General features: G+C 45.0%; 1 protein-coding gene across 1 annotated transcript in view; it reads right to left on the minus strand.

The window, feature by feature from the left end:
• Positions 1–15,011, minus strand: part of Vat1l (vesicle amine transport 1 like) — a 153,574-nt gene that overhangs the window by 68,067 nt on the left and 70,496 nt on the right. The window contains exon 7 of the mRNA XM_057754432.1: positions 10,194–10,388. Within this exon, the coding sequence (XP_057610415.1) occupies positions 10,194–10,388 (195 nt within the window). The remainder of the gene's footprint in view (positions 1–10,193; positions 10,389–15,011) is intronic.

Below are 15,011 nucleotides of genomic sequence, written 5' to 3' on the forward strand. Positions count from 1 at the left end.
CACTTTTATCCCTCTGCTAAGAAATCCTGCCCCTAGCAGTTCCACTCTGCTTCTCATAATCCTTCACCGCAGGGAATCCCTAATCCATTGGATGTTTTCCAGGCACTTACTCTGTCTGCTGCCTAGCAGCAGGCTCATGCTGGCTGTCAGACTGCCCTACCTACAGATTCCCTCCCTGGCCCTTGCCAGTCAGAATGGCCCTCACTACGCCACTGAAATGGCTTTCTGAAAGACTGGCAATGAGCCCTGGGTCTAGCCCTGTATATGTCCCTGGTAGCAAGCAGTGGCCAGTGATAATAGCCTATCATAACCATCTGCATACCCAATGACAGGGCCTAAGGATAGCATCTTGGAGTCTGACTGCCAACTGAAGGAAGGGGCAAGTTAGCCTTTGCCTCCACAATGGAGAAGTTAATGAACCTGCCCCCAAGTTCAAAGTCAGGCTCTCTGTGTCTCATGGTCAGCTGTGATACATACAAACTCTGTGATCTCCAGAGACTTTATCTTTGTAGGCCTCCAATCCTCATCTGTGTCACAGCTGTTGTCATGGTAACCACCACTCGGGCCTCATGAAGATTAAATAAATGTTAAGGCCTCCACAAAGTATGTGGTCTATAGACTCCTTCGGTGCTGATTCCTAATAGAATGATTTAACTCATTTTTTTTTTTTTTGTGCAGTGAATTTATTCATTGCTCCCCCCCCCCCCCAACAATGTCAATGCTTTAGATTTCTCTGAGGTTCAAATGTCCTGCGAATTCAATTAAAGGCAGGGTCTCTGGGTAATGAAACTCTCCAGAAGCTCATTTTTGTGGTCTTATAGAAGAGTATAACAGCTCCCTGGGTCTTCAGGTTACTAAAGAGTTTAACCAAGTTCATACACAAAGCATATTGTACAATGTCTGGCACATCTAGAATCTGCCAGATAGATTCATGGGCAGAGTTATCCAGTCCTCTTCTCCCCCACATGGCTGTGGGTCTCAGCTCTCTGGGAACAACTCCACATTCTTTTCCTGTATCCCTTAAACAAGACTAACATCTGCGTTTGTTGTCAGGAGCCGTGTCCCCCCAAAATTTACAGGAAGCACCGCCGTGAGGAGTTTTTACAGAGGGCTTCACTTTCCAATTGTATTGAGAATAGTCTTATTGACCAAGCCTATCTCACACCCAAATTAACTGTTAATAGAGAGTTATCTGTTAACGGAACCTGCCTCACATTCCAAACTATCTAGAGAACTAGGTGTGTCACCTTGTGACTTCCCGACCAAGGAATCGTGACCCGACCCATCGTAACCTCTCAGACTCCGTGGACCACGTGGCAAGATCCCGTGCCCCAGCCCCCCAAGCTATTCAGGGGCTATATAAGCTGTAACCATGACCCTAATAAACGGAGGCTTTGACAAATACGCTTAGCCTCCTTCCCCTTATCAGCCTATGCCTTTCAGGTGGTGCCTCTCCGTGACCCTGGAATAACTGGCCAGCCAGGCGGGTTACAAACCCTAGACAGAGTGACCCGTCGAGGCCGCTACAGTTTGTAAACTTTCTCACAGAAGCTTCTAGTTTTCATCTGGGCATCCATCTGCTTCTGTAAGTCGACTGCATCATCTCTTAACGTCCAGGTCTAGTGCAAGAGTTGAAACGTATAGCTATATTAGGACTGTCAATCACCCCATCCCTCTGCCAGCTCTGCCACTCTTCTATAATCGCTTCTCCATATTAATCTCCCTTTTATCCAGGTAATCTCTTGTCCTGTGGCATAGGAAAGCGCCCACAAAGCTCAGCATCTAGCCTTTCTTTCCTCCCATTCACACCTTTAGACAGCCTGTGTCTGTTTGGAGCTCATATTGGCTTCAAATGAAAGACACAAATATATTCAGGCCATGGCTGTCTACGCGGAGCTAAAGTGCGGGTTATGCATAATGAGAGATTGAGGACACGCACATCAAATAAGTGACTCTGTTTGGGCAGTGACCTTCATGACACCACAGCAAAGAAAGAGATCCAGGGAAGGGCATAATTACCATAATTGACGCAGAGGCAACCAGGCCAGAAGGCCGCAGAGAAAAATTGTTCCCTGCCTTCAAGCGGAAGGGTGACATCATCACATAGACCAGCTCTAGGGAACCATTCTGCAACGATGGGTGTGTTCTAAACATGCCCTGTCCAGTATGGTAGCCACTGGCCACATATGACTTCAGAGTACTTGAGACTGCATTTGTTGTTGTTGTTGTTGTTTTAGAGACAAGGTTTCTCTATAGCTTTGGAGCCTGTCCTGGAACTAGCTCTTGTAGACCAGGCTGGCCTCGAACTCAGAGATCTGCCTGTCTCTGCCTCCCGAGTGCTGGGATTAAAGGCGTGCACTACCGCCCGACTGAGACTGCATTTTTAATGTGATTTAATTAAAACGTAAAGAGCCACCTGTGAATAGTGACATCATATGGCAGACTACAGCCAGAGTCTTGCTAAAATCATGTTGCAAGATACCATACATGGTACCTTCAGTGGTGAACTTAAAAATCCATTGAGGCCTGGGAAAATAGTTTGGGCTCTAAGATGCTCACTGATGGTAGTGCCAGGACCTAAGCTAGATCCCCAGAACCCAAGAGATTATCCAAAGAAGCTGGATGAGGGGGGTCTGCACTTGAAATTTCAGTGCTAGGGAGGCAGAGGCAGGAGGATCCCTGAGGTTTGCTAGCCATGTGAACTAGCTTAATTGATGAGTTCCAGGCTCCTGAGAAACTCCGTCTTTAAATAAAATGTAGGTAGTACCTGAGAAATAACACTCAAAGTTGTTCTTCAGCTTCCAAAAGCACACGTATGCATAGATGCTCTCATGAACATGGGTACCCACACACATGTGCACACAAATACAGTTATTAAGATCATACACAGCCCCTGGTGAGCCATTAACTGGAAAATGAGTAAAATCTACAGTGATATAGTCTAGACACATAGCCTTTAGATGATATTGGTGTTTTCTCCTTTTTGTTTTTATGAACAAGGGTCTCATACAGCCCTGGTTGGTCTCCTACTTACTACACAGCAAAGGCTGGCTTTCAACCCCTGATATCTTCCTTTCTTAACTGCTAGGGTTATAGGTGGTGTACTACCTCTATTGTTTCTTAAAATGTTTTCTTCTTAAAGGATTTACATTGTTTTTAATTATGTGTATCTATGTGTCTGTGTGTAGGTGTGTGCAGGTAGCACTGGTGGCCAGAAGGGGGTGTTAGATTCCCTGGAAATTTAGTTTCAGGTGGTTGTACCAGACGTACATGTTAGGTACTAAATTGGAGTCTTCCGTAAGGACAGAATGTAATCTTGGCTACTAAGCCATCTCTCTAGCTTTACTTCTTTCGTTTGAGACAGGGTTTTGGCTTGTAGACCGGGCTGCCATGGAACTTACTTTGGAGCTTAGACTGGCCTTGATTCATATTCCTCTAGCATCAGCTCCCATGTGTTGAGATTACAGCAAGCCTCACTTCCGGTACATGACAACACACTGGTCACAGTTGAGCCTCACTAGACTAAGGATAAAATGGCGTCATACTCTCTCATAGCAACCCCATTCGTCAGAAGACTACTCCCAGGTCTTCTGCCAGGCAGCAAAGGTGTCTATGATTTGGATCCATTCACTAAACCTTATTTGCCCTTCCATGTTCACTCTGGAGCTTTCTCTCTGCCTCATCAGCCTAATTCATGCTTGTGATTTTGTTCACATCATCCCTGCAGAATGTAGTATTTTTTGTGACACCTGACATCAACCAAATGACTTACTTCTGTCCATTTAGAATTCACCAAGCCCCATTTATTCTAGTGTGTGTATGTATGTATGTGTATGTGTGTGTGTGTGTGTGTGTGGTTTATGTCTGTGTTCATCTAGCTGTGTATACATGTCCCTGGAGGTGTGTGTGCTCATATGTTTGCGTGTGTGGGGCCAAAGGTCAACACTGGGTGTTTTTCCTTGATCATTTGCACCTTATTTTATGAGCCCATTGAACCTGGAGCTCATTGATTTGCAAAGACTAGCTGGCTAATAATCTACAGGGATCAGCCTGTCTCCACTTGCTTTTCTGGCCCACGTGACCTAATGACTGACACATGTAACATAAGGAAAAACTAGTTATTTTGGCTCCATGTTCAAGGGTACAGTCCATCACGGCAAGGAGGCATGGCTGTAGGAGCATGGCGTGGCTGGTTGCATTGCACCCGTAGTCAGGAGGAGAGACAGATGAATGCTGACACCCCTTTTCATTCAGCTCAGGATACCAGGCCATAGGATGGTGCTGCCCATGGTGGGTGGGAGTTCTCCCCTCAGTTATGCCTTTCTGGAACTGTTCTCAGAGACACACCCACAGGCTTGTTTCCATGGTGACTCCAAAGCAGGTCAAGTTCACTATGAACATGAGCATCACTCGGGCCCAAGGAAACAACAGATGCTTGGGTGACAAACACAAACGCGTTGTCCCCTTTCCAGCTTTAAACTGCCAGCTTCATTTTGTTACCCACAATATAAAGTGCAACTGTACATTTAGCATCTGAAAGCAAATGGGATACTACAGTATCCTCTTCTCTGCTTTGTGTATTAAAATTACAATAGAGTCCCAGACAGATGGCTAGAAAGAACCCTTAATCGTGTCTGATATTATTAAATCTTCTTGTCTGAGGGCTCAGAGAGCCCAAGAAACTTTTCTTTTAATCCCTTTGGGCTTTCTATTCTATAAATGGAGTTACATAGCTGGTCTGAGAAGCAATTTCATGTAAGCTCTTACCAAATGGGAGGAGGGAAATCATTACAGTTCACCCTTGAAGGTTCTCAAGCAATAAGCATGCTGTACTCCCTTTAAGCCCACAAGAGCTGCGTGGGCTTGATAAATTACTGCATTTGGCCCAACTGCCGCTCTAAACAGATGTCTGTAAATATTGTAGAAAAGAACCCTCAGAAAGTTGGTGGGTGTCACTGATGAGTGGCTGTGGAGGCTTTGTTGGCAAACAGGCAGCCGCCGTCTGTCTCCCTTCTGTGGAGGGACCAGCCTGCTACATTGATTACAGTTCCTTTGTTTTTCTGGTGACTGGCTCATCTACTATAGCTTCTGTTGCTATGGCTTCTCCTGCCTCCTCCTCTCCTCTCCTCTCTTCTCTTCTCCCCTGCCCCTGGGACAAGGTATTGTATACTCACTATATAGACCAAGATGACCTTGAACTTCTAATTTTCCTGCCTTTGCCTTCTGAGTGCTGGGTTTACAGGCATACACCCTCATTCCTGGTAGATGCTGAGCAGCTGAGCTACAACCCCAGCCCTACTACTTGATCAAAACTGTGATCCTCTGCTTGCTGGTAGACGCGGAGACAACTTGCTGGTTCTAGGTAAAGGTCTTTGAGAAAGGATAGCTTGTTTGTTTCTTCGCCTGCTCGGCAAGTATTTATTATTAAACATAGCCAGTGAGCAACTAGTCATGCTTCTGTGTGACGCAGGGCCCATTGACTCATCCATACAATATGCTGTTTACTGAGCATCCAATCTGTCAGGTGTGGGAGGCTGCAAGCCTATGTATAAGATCTTCCTCTGGAAACCGATATTCAGGGTATTCCTCCTAGTAGATGCAAGGCAAGAGTCAATGCACAAGCTGATCAATCACTGATTAATGCAAGGCAAGAGTCAATGCACAAGCTGATCAATCACTGATTAAGGCAACAGAAACCTCCAAACAGTGGGAAAGGAGTCAGTGACCAGGGCAGAGGTGGTTTCTTTGGAAGGCAGGGCCAGAGAAGGCCTCTCTGCATAGGTCACAGAAGTCATGAATAATGGGGAGGACGTATATTTAACGCAGAGGAGGCAACTGCTTCTTGAGGTTCAAGGAGGGGAGGTGTGGGTGAGTTCAAAGACCAGAAGATTGGAAGCAGCTGAAATGTGGGTGGAAGAGGGTGGGTGGATGCATGGAGCATGAGAAAATGGTTGGGAGCACAGTGGATCAGGACTTGACTAATCTCAGGAAAGGGATTAGACTGGGTTTCAGCCTCTCTCTCTCTCTCTCTCTCTCTCTCTCTCTCTCTCTCTCTCTCTCTCTCTGTATGTGTGTGTGTGTGTGTGTGTGAGAGACAAAGACAGAGAGAGACTCAGGAGAGAGTATGTAGAAGGGAGGATGTCTTAATTACCGTGCTATTACTGTGTATTACTGTGAGAACGACCAAGGCAACTCTTATGAAAAAAATCATTTAATTGGGACTTGGTTACATTTTCAGAGGTTTAGTCCATGATCATCAGGGCAGGGAGTATGGACGCACACAAGTAGCTGAGAACTTCCTTAGGCAGAGAGACAGAGAGAGACAGAGACAGAGCTGAGAACTTACTTCCAGAGAGAGAGAGAGAGAGAGAGAGAGAGAGAGAGAGAGAGATCTCCTAGGACCGGTACGGGCTTTTGAAACCCCAAAACCTATCCCCTGTGACATGCTTCCTCTAAGAAGGCCACACCTCCTAATCCTTTTAATCTTTTCAAATTGTGTCACTCCATGGTGACTAAGCGTTCAAATATCTGAGCCTATGGCCACCGTTCTTATTCAAATCACCATAGAGCAGCCTGTACAGCTCAGGAAGTGAGGATGGAAGGAAACCTAGAGATTCTAGGTCACATCCCAGATTTCCAAGTCCTAGCTTCACACATAGCTCACCCAAGAGAGCTGCCAGTCATGGCTTTCCTGCTGCTAGCTAGTGCTAGACCTTTCCCCCAGAAACCTGGGTGGACTCAGTCTTCTATCAAGTCCTGCTGGTACACCAGCATGCCCTTATATCTTCAACATTTCCCTAAACAGAGACAGTGATAACAAGTTCAGTTGCCTTTTCTTAAACCTTGCCCACGAAAGCACTACTGCCCACTAGGAGGCTTGCTAGCCTGCTATCAGCTTGTCTTTCCCATTCAGTTGCCCTGAACTCTTCTGGATTTCATAACTGTCTAGGACCTTGGCTAACAACTCCAGTTTCCCCTGAGCAGATCATACCCTGAGAACCAGGAAGCAACCCCTCCTAACCTGACCCTCTAGCAGACCCTCATAGTACTGGGAGTAAAGGCAAGTTTCTGTCTGGCCCTTGATGCCCTGTCTAGGCTCTCTTTGAACCATCCCTTCTTGCTTCAGAATACTTCACTTACAAAATTCTATGAGATGTTCTGTTAGCATCTTTTTGTTTTGGGGCATCTCTTGGTGTGAAATCATTTTGCTTAAGGCTTTTACCTCCTTCAAATACCTCCTCAAAGTATGCTACTCCAAGAGAGACCCCCCCTTTTATTTGGCCACTCCACAGTAGGTACTTTCACTGGACACCACCATATGCCCCAAATAGTGGAAGGAGAATCTTGGAGGATAAAAAATAACTCTTTTAATACATAAAGCACAAGTACACATGTTTAACATATATACATATACATACACATACATACACACATACATACATGTGCACACACACACACACTCACACCATTAAAATTTTATGGAGGGGAAAAAGTCTGAAAAAGGTCCTTAGAGATGATGAAAAGAGTTTGGGAAACACGTCTTTGTGGGAACTGTCGTGCCCCCCCATTTCCTCCTGCTGTCATTTGAAGCTGCAATGTCTCTCTCCCCATTTCCTCCTGCTGTCATTCGAACCTGCAATGCCTCTCTCAGGCTCGTATTTCAGATGTTTGTTCCCAGGCTAGTGGTGTTATTTTAAGAGGTTGGGTTCATCTGGTAATTAAGGTCCCCAAAGGTGGGTCCCGGCTCTGGAACTGCTCTCTGCTTCCTTGTCATTGACGACATGATTAGCCAAGCCCACATTCTTCTATCACCATGATAGAAGATGCTCTACCATGCCTTCCCCTCCACAAAAGATGGGAAGCTTCTGAAACTGTGAACCCAAGTGACACTATCATCCCATGTTGTCAGGTAGTGTGGTCATGGTGATGAAAACATAGTTAACACACCCCCTCCTAAGAGCTTATCACAAGCCGCAAGTTCTCTGCATGTTTTTGCCTACTTTAGTATTTTCTGTTCCTTCATACTCCTTGGATACAGTCTCTGTAAAACCCAGGGATATTGTTCACCTCTTCATCACTGTATCTCCAGCATCTCCCCTGAACTGAGCACACAATAATTACTCAGGAGGTGTTCAGAGATTCTGTTACTACTTTGAGTAAGACATAGTGTCTAGGAGAACTCCTGGGGCCGTCTGAACCTCCTCTTGCAATTTAACCCTCACAAGCTACCAGATTTGCTGGGTCCCATTGGGCACTGAGTTAAACCTAAGTCTTCTATGTACCACATGGATGAGATTTTGTCCTGATTACTTCTGTTTTTCTCTGGCATGCTACTATGAATACCATACTGATATCCGATTCATTAAACTGAAAAGATTTTCAATAAAATGATGACAAGAGGCTAACCATCCTGGCAATTACACAGGACAAAGAACACATTATTGTCTGATTTACTTTAGCAATAAATTGAATCACAATGAGCATCCGCAATAGAAAAAAAAGATAGGAAGGAAGGAAGTCGAACGTTAGCCGCATTAGCCTTCTCTGGAATGTGGACGTGCAGTTTGTCTTCTGCTGAGTTGATATAGGAATATCCTGTACTGAATATTGATTTTGGTTATCACAACAAACCAGGACTTTGGATGGTTCTTCTTTTCTTTTTAAGGCTGTCCATGATACTTCAATATTAGATTGATATAAATGGGTATAGTTCAAGTTCACAGTTAATCTGATGGCATGATTACCCTCTACCCAAATCCATCACACACACTTCTGATTCATATGACTTAGTTTTTGCAGCTTAGGCTGCAAAGGTTTCTGTGACTCACATATTCCAGGATTGAGGAGAAGGCTCTGTAAGCTACATGCTTGCTGTGCAAGAGTAAGGACCTACGTGAGGACCTCCAGCATCCATATAAAGTTTGGAATGATAGTGTCCAGTACTGGAGTTGGGAGAGGGGAGGCAGGCAGAGCTAGGCAGTGTAGGTTAGCAGTCTAGCCTAAATGCCAAGCTACAGGCTTAGTGGGTGACTGTCTCAAAGTATAAAATGGAGAGTGATTGAGGAAAACACTTAATTTTTAATGTCTGTCCTCCACACATGCATACATGGGTGAGGGTACCACACATATGTGCACACACTCACACACATTTCTTATGCACAAACACACATCTATCCATCAAGTACTTCTCCCATAAGGTACCTCGACCATGGAAGTAATGTATAATAAACCAACAACACAGCCCATGTCAACTTAAGCACTTCCTCAGCCAGGCCACATGACTGAGAGAGATCTGAAATATCATCCCAAACCCAGGCTACATGCTTCCTTTATTCTCATCAGGAGCTTCCTATATGTTCCACCCTTCTCTTGTCCTGAAGGATTTCTAGACTCTTTGAAGGTTCCCTTCCTCCTCGAGTACCATATGAATCAATCCAACCAGTTTCCACTTCAGCATCCTTGAAGGTTATTTTGTTCGCACTTCGAGAATGTGTTCAAGCACTAGAACTTTTGGCAGATATGCCATCCGCAACAAAACACCACCAGCAACAAAACCAACACTACCAGACCCAATGCAAACTACAGAGTCTCTCATGACAGCTGACATTGGCTCATAGGAGCATCAGACATCCAGTGTCTTCTAGGAACCATTTCCACTTGTGAGATCCCTTGATCTTGATCTCCTAGGTGTTCATACAATGACACTATTCATTCTAACTTTCAGGATGTGCACACTCTTACACAATCAAGGTGCATTGGGTGTGTCTGTCCAAATTTGGTGTCTTACCTGGGAATCAAAGATGCATGTATGAGCACCAAAGGTGCATAGCTTGAAAGCCTCTTGGGAACTTGAAGTGGTCCTTATTCCTAAAGCACCATGACCAGGGTATGCCAAACCTGTGGGCCCCATGTGGCCAAGGACAGCAATGAATGTGGCCCAGCAGAAAATCATGAGGTCACTTAAAATGTTATGAGATTTTTTTTTTTTTTGGTAATTTTCTTCTTGTTGCTCAATTGCATACTTCTTGAGTGTGAACCTGGTAGGTGACAAGGTGGTATTTTGATGTCAGAAGGTTGGGTCCACCTACTTTAGGACTTTCATTTAGAACAAACCTGGAGAAAAACCGTTTTTGCAAAAGACTGTCATGAACACCCCAAGTCCTAGAAATAAACCAAGAAGGTTGCTCACTTACCTCCTCCAGGGCCCATAAAGAATCCACCACAGGCTTGATCTTCTTCTGGTTGTACAGCCCTATGAGCTTCTCCACGACTCCCCGGATGAGGCCCGAGCGGCCCTGCTTGAAGAGCAGGTTGAGGAGCGAGAACCCTGCGATGACTTTGTTTTCTTCATACAGCTTGATGGGGTTCACTTTCTCCACCTGCCACCACTGCAATTAGAGGAGAGTCTAGGTTAGGGAGTCTGAAGATGGGGCGACATCGGGCAGCATTCATTGCCTATGTCACAGGGATATCATCGGCTCCACGGAAGCCAAGGTTGAAACTGGGTGGATTCTAGTGGACCAGCAAGCAGTCTCTGTGTCTTTTAAGCATCTGTTACTGGAACCACAGCCTCTGTTAGTGCAGAGAGGGTATGCTAGACAGCAAGCAATGCTGTGAAAGGGTTTTAGCTTGGGGAGAAAAAGAGGGAGGGAGGGAGGGAGGGAGAGATGACTGGGCATCACTTATTCTAAAATCCCTTACTCCAAAATGCTTCAAAAGTCAAATCTTTTTTAGTGCTAACATGTGGTAACAAAGGGACACTAAAATTACTGTCTATGCTGGGAATGTAGCTCCGTTGGGACAGTGTTCGCCTGGTCCATACAAAATTCTGCGTTCAAATTCTGGAACCACATGGAGAGAGCATTGTGGAGATGGATGCTTGTAATCCCAGTACTTTGAAGGTAGAGGCAGAAGGATCAGAAATCCCAGGTCATTTTCAGCCAAATAGTGAGTTTCAGAACAGCCTTGGCTATCATAGAACCTGTCTTAATACATACAGACATGCAGATACAGACACACAGACTCACACACACATACACAGACACATCATAAAATGTATCTTATGCCTTACCTGTAAATATCCCAAGATCTGGAAAGAAGTCTCCCCTCCCCCCACCAATTTGAATTCTAAAGCTCTTTTCACCCCATTCATTTGGATTGGGTTTCTCTGTCTATTTGAGGCCAACAACTAGGCTCTGGAGCAGATCCTAGTTGTGTACCTCACTCCCTGTTATTCTTTGCACGTCACCCTGCTCAGCTGGCTTGACCGAGAGGATGCACTGGCGTCTTCCAGGAAGGCTCAAGGTAAAACATTCGGCTCTGTGAATGACTGTGGGGATGATGAAAGAGCCCTAACATAGGGAAGTTTATGGAGTGACAGAGCATCGAGAGCATGGTGGAGGTGACCATCATGAGTGCAAGAACACTTTTTTTTTCTAAAGAAGGAGAGTTGGGGAGGATAAGGACAAGGCTCCCAGACAGGGAGGGAGGGAGAAGGCTAAGTTAAGGAGATAGCACAGCGTGGAGTGGGGTGATCAATCCAAGAGGGTGGGACTATGTAAATGACCCTCCTGTGGGTTCGGCCTTTGATATGTGACAAGGATTATATGGTCAAGTTGTACTGTTCTTCTTGAGCTGTCCTGTCCCCAGCTCTGCTAAATGTGACTCAGTGAAGAATCCCATGTATATGGCTGGGGGTGTAGCCCCATATGCATACTGTGTGACTAGCACGCATTAACTCCAGCGCCACATAAAGCCAGACGTGGCGGCACCTGCCTAAGAGCTTCGTGTTTGTTTCCAAACTGTCTTCTCTTGTTCTCCTAGCGCAAGTGTCCCAAAATGAAAGCTCTAAGTGTTTGAACCCATGATTAAGCTTGATACCTGCGCATCGATAGGGCCTCAGTGAATGGCTGTGTAATGCATGCCAGTGGATGCTACCGACAATGCACAGCTGTGACTAAAAGCTCGAGAGATGGCTCAGTGGGTGAAGGTGCTTGCCACAAGGCCTGACCACCTGACTTTGACCCTTGGAACCGACACGGTGAGGGCAGAGAACTGACTTCTGCAAGTTGTCCTCTGACTTCTTCATACATACCATGCCAGGTGCACACACACACACACACACACACACACACACACACACACATATGCACACACACAATATTAAACAAGTGTGCTTAAAATCTTCTTGGAAATTTTCTAGGGTCGAGTGTCACATGTTAAATGTGTAACTAGGAAATTCACCTAACTCTGTGTTCTGTTTCCTTACCATACCTTGGGGAGGGGGAGGTTGTCATAGGAAATAGATGTGCTCATATTAGATGTATGCCATTACAGCAGTGTGTATATACCCCATGATTCATAAGCATAAACAAATTTAATTGTCCTTTTATCCAAAAGCCATGTTTCTCCCTCTCTCTCCTCTCCTCTCCTCTCCTCTCCTCTCCTCTCCTCTCCTCTCCTCTCCTCTCCTCTCCTCTCCTCCTCCTCCTCCTCCTCCTCCTCTCTCTCTCTCTCTCTCTCTCTCTCTCTCTCTCTCTCTCTCTCTCTCTTAAATTTACTAAGCTAGAGCTTGGAATTTGGAGTCAGGCTGCTCTCTAAGTGTTAACTTCATCTTTAAGAATCATCCCTGTAATGGCCCAAGAGCGAACGGCAAGTCTGACAAAGCCTAAAGAATTCACTCTGCTGAAATCTTAAGATGGAACATAATTAAGAGAACTCTCTATATGATTCTAAATGTGCCTTTCTTGATTGCATAGTATTATTATTTTCCTGGAGCTAAGCCAGCATAGCACTTCTCAGAAAACCTTCCCTTCTCTTCAATTTACTTCTAACCAATCAGCCTGCGTGGACCTGGTCCTCTGGGCTTTTATTCACGACCTTCAGCTCCAGAGCATAATGGTACTCATTTGAGGAAGAGGAAACCAAGCCTCCATCCTGGCTGTGTTGTTATAAATACCTTCCTAGCATGGACACACTGTGATTATCTCATTAGCACTGTGTGTTGGGATTGGGCATTAAGGGTGAGAAAAGGGAAAACATTTCTGACGGTTGTATGTAATTTGGAACCAGCATGATTCCTCAGAGCAGACTTTCAGCGTCACACAAATTGTATCCATAGCAACAAAACAGCTGTGAGTGGTACCCAGCCTGTCTTCAGGGACTGGCAGTAGATAGCATCCTTCAGTAGTCTCTATCCTTGTTCCTATACACACTGAAGTTCAAAGGATTCTTGACCTACACTTTTATTAAAGCCCCATATGCAAACAATGCAGAAAAGAGTCCTTTAAATCCTGATCTCACGTATAGAAGGAATACTGCTGTTTCCTGATTCACCAGATGTTTGAGGGTAAAATTTGGGTAGTCAGTGTCGGTATAAAGAACATATAAATATATCTGGTATGTTTAATATACCTGACAACCTCCAAAATCATCTTTGAGACAAATCTCTGGGTATGTCTGTGGGGGAATTTCTAGACTGAGTTAACTGAGATGGGAAAATCCTTCCAAAATGTGACCATTACAACTCCATTAAGATTTATGTAGAATGAATTCTAATGTCCTTTCCTTGGTTTTCTCACCAGCCCATTTACAATGCCTTTACCTCATCCTGCCTTCTTCCAGAGTCCTGTTTCTGTTCTCCTTTGGTGTTGGATAGGCCTTTCCAATAGGTTATTAACACATTTCCTTATTGTTGGGTCTCTCTCCTTATTAGAACGTAGGAGCCACAAGGGTCCTGCACAACTCTGTCACATTCACTGTGATCCCTTTATGTCTTGGAGCGCTTCCCACAGTAGATGCTCAGAAAATGTCTGTGTAGCCATGCTTATTGTTGTAGAACATGGTTTTCTGAGCAAAACAGTTACCATTTTCATCAGAGTGCCCGTGCCTGTGCATGAACAGGCTTGTTGACTACTGTCATTCCCTCAAAGAAGGAGAGGGTGGAGAGGATCATTGCATCAACACCTGAAATTCCAGGTACTCCTCTAAGTCATTTGTAATGCAATTTTACCCTAATGGCATGTGGCCCAGTGGCCGCAGGAGGTACTGGACAAACATAATCTTGGGAAAGTTAAAGGAAAGGATTCTGTCTATGTGGCTAAGGGGAAGCCATCATATAGCTGGGTATGAACTTGTCAATGCTTTAGAGTCACCTCCACTCCTACCAGTAACTCCTAACCCACACTCCATGTGTAAGGGCAGTAAGGTCAGTGGTTCCTCAGAGTGAACTCTGGTAGAATCATACTTTGGTTTGCTATCAGGGCTTTGTGTGTGTGTGTCTGTGCTATCTACATCTCCCCAGGGAAGAAACTCTTACAACGCTTATCTGGTGTACAGAGAGAGGGAGCACAGGGACAGAAGCTGAACACTTGTGAGAAATAGCAGTCCCTTGCTCTAGTGGGTGGGATAGCAAAAGCCCAGCCCCAAATCAGCTTGATTATAACACATATCGATAGCTCTCTGTGGCAATATCCATCTGAGCAGGCACAGCGAGGGATAGTGCTCTTCAGCAGTGGACAAAGTAATCATGTACACGGAAATTATTAAAGTTAGGAGTTTCCCATTCTATTCTCCAACACAGTAGGGGTGGGGACACAGAAATCAACTGTGCCTTAGAAACTTGGCCAGTTTGTTTTGCAAATGGTGTGAGCTCCACCTAAAAACATTGGTCACTAGGCAGTGGTGGCACATGCCTTTAATCTCAGCACTCAGGAGGCAGAAGCAGATGGATCTCTGAGTTTGAGGCCAGCCTGGTCTTACAGAGTGAGTTCCAGGACAGCCAGGGCTATACAGCAAAACTCTGTCTCATGAAAAGCAAAACAAAAAACAAAACAAACAAAAGACATTGCTCAATTGCTCAATTGTTGGTCTGCCATTTGCATCATGTAGTCCTGATAAACCCATTTGCTGCTAACTGCACACAGGCAGGATGAGAACGCGAAAGGTGGTAGTGTCAGTGAAATTTTGAAAAGCTTCCGCTTTACCTTAGTAGAGATTGGTTCAGGCATCTG

Source organism: Chionomys nivalis, chromosome 21, assembly GCF_950005125.1.
Source record: "Chionomys nivalis chromosome 21, mChiNiv1.1, whole genome shotgun sequence".
In the NCBI taxonomy this organism is placed as follows: Eukaryota; Metazoa; Chordata; class Mammalia; order Rodentia; family Cricetidae; genus Chionomys; species Chionomys nivalis.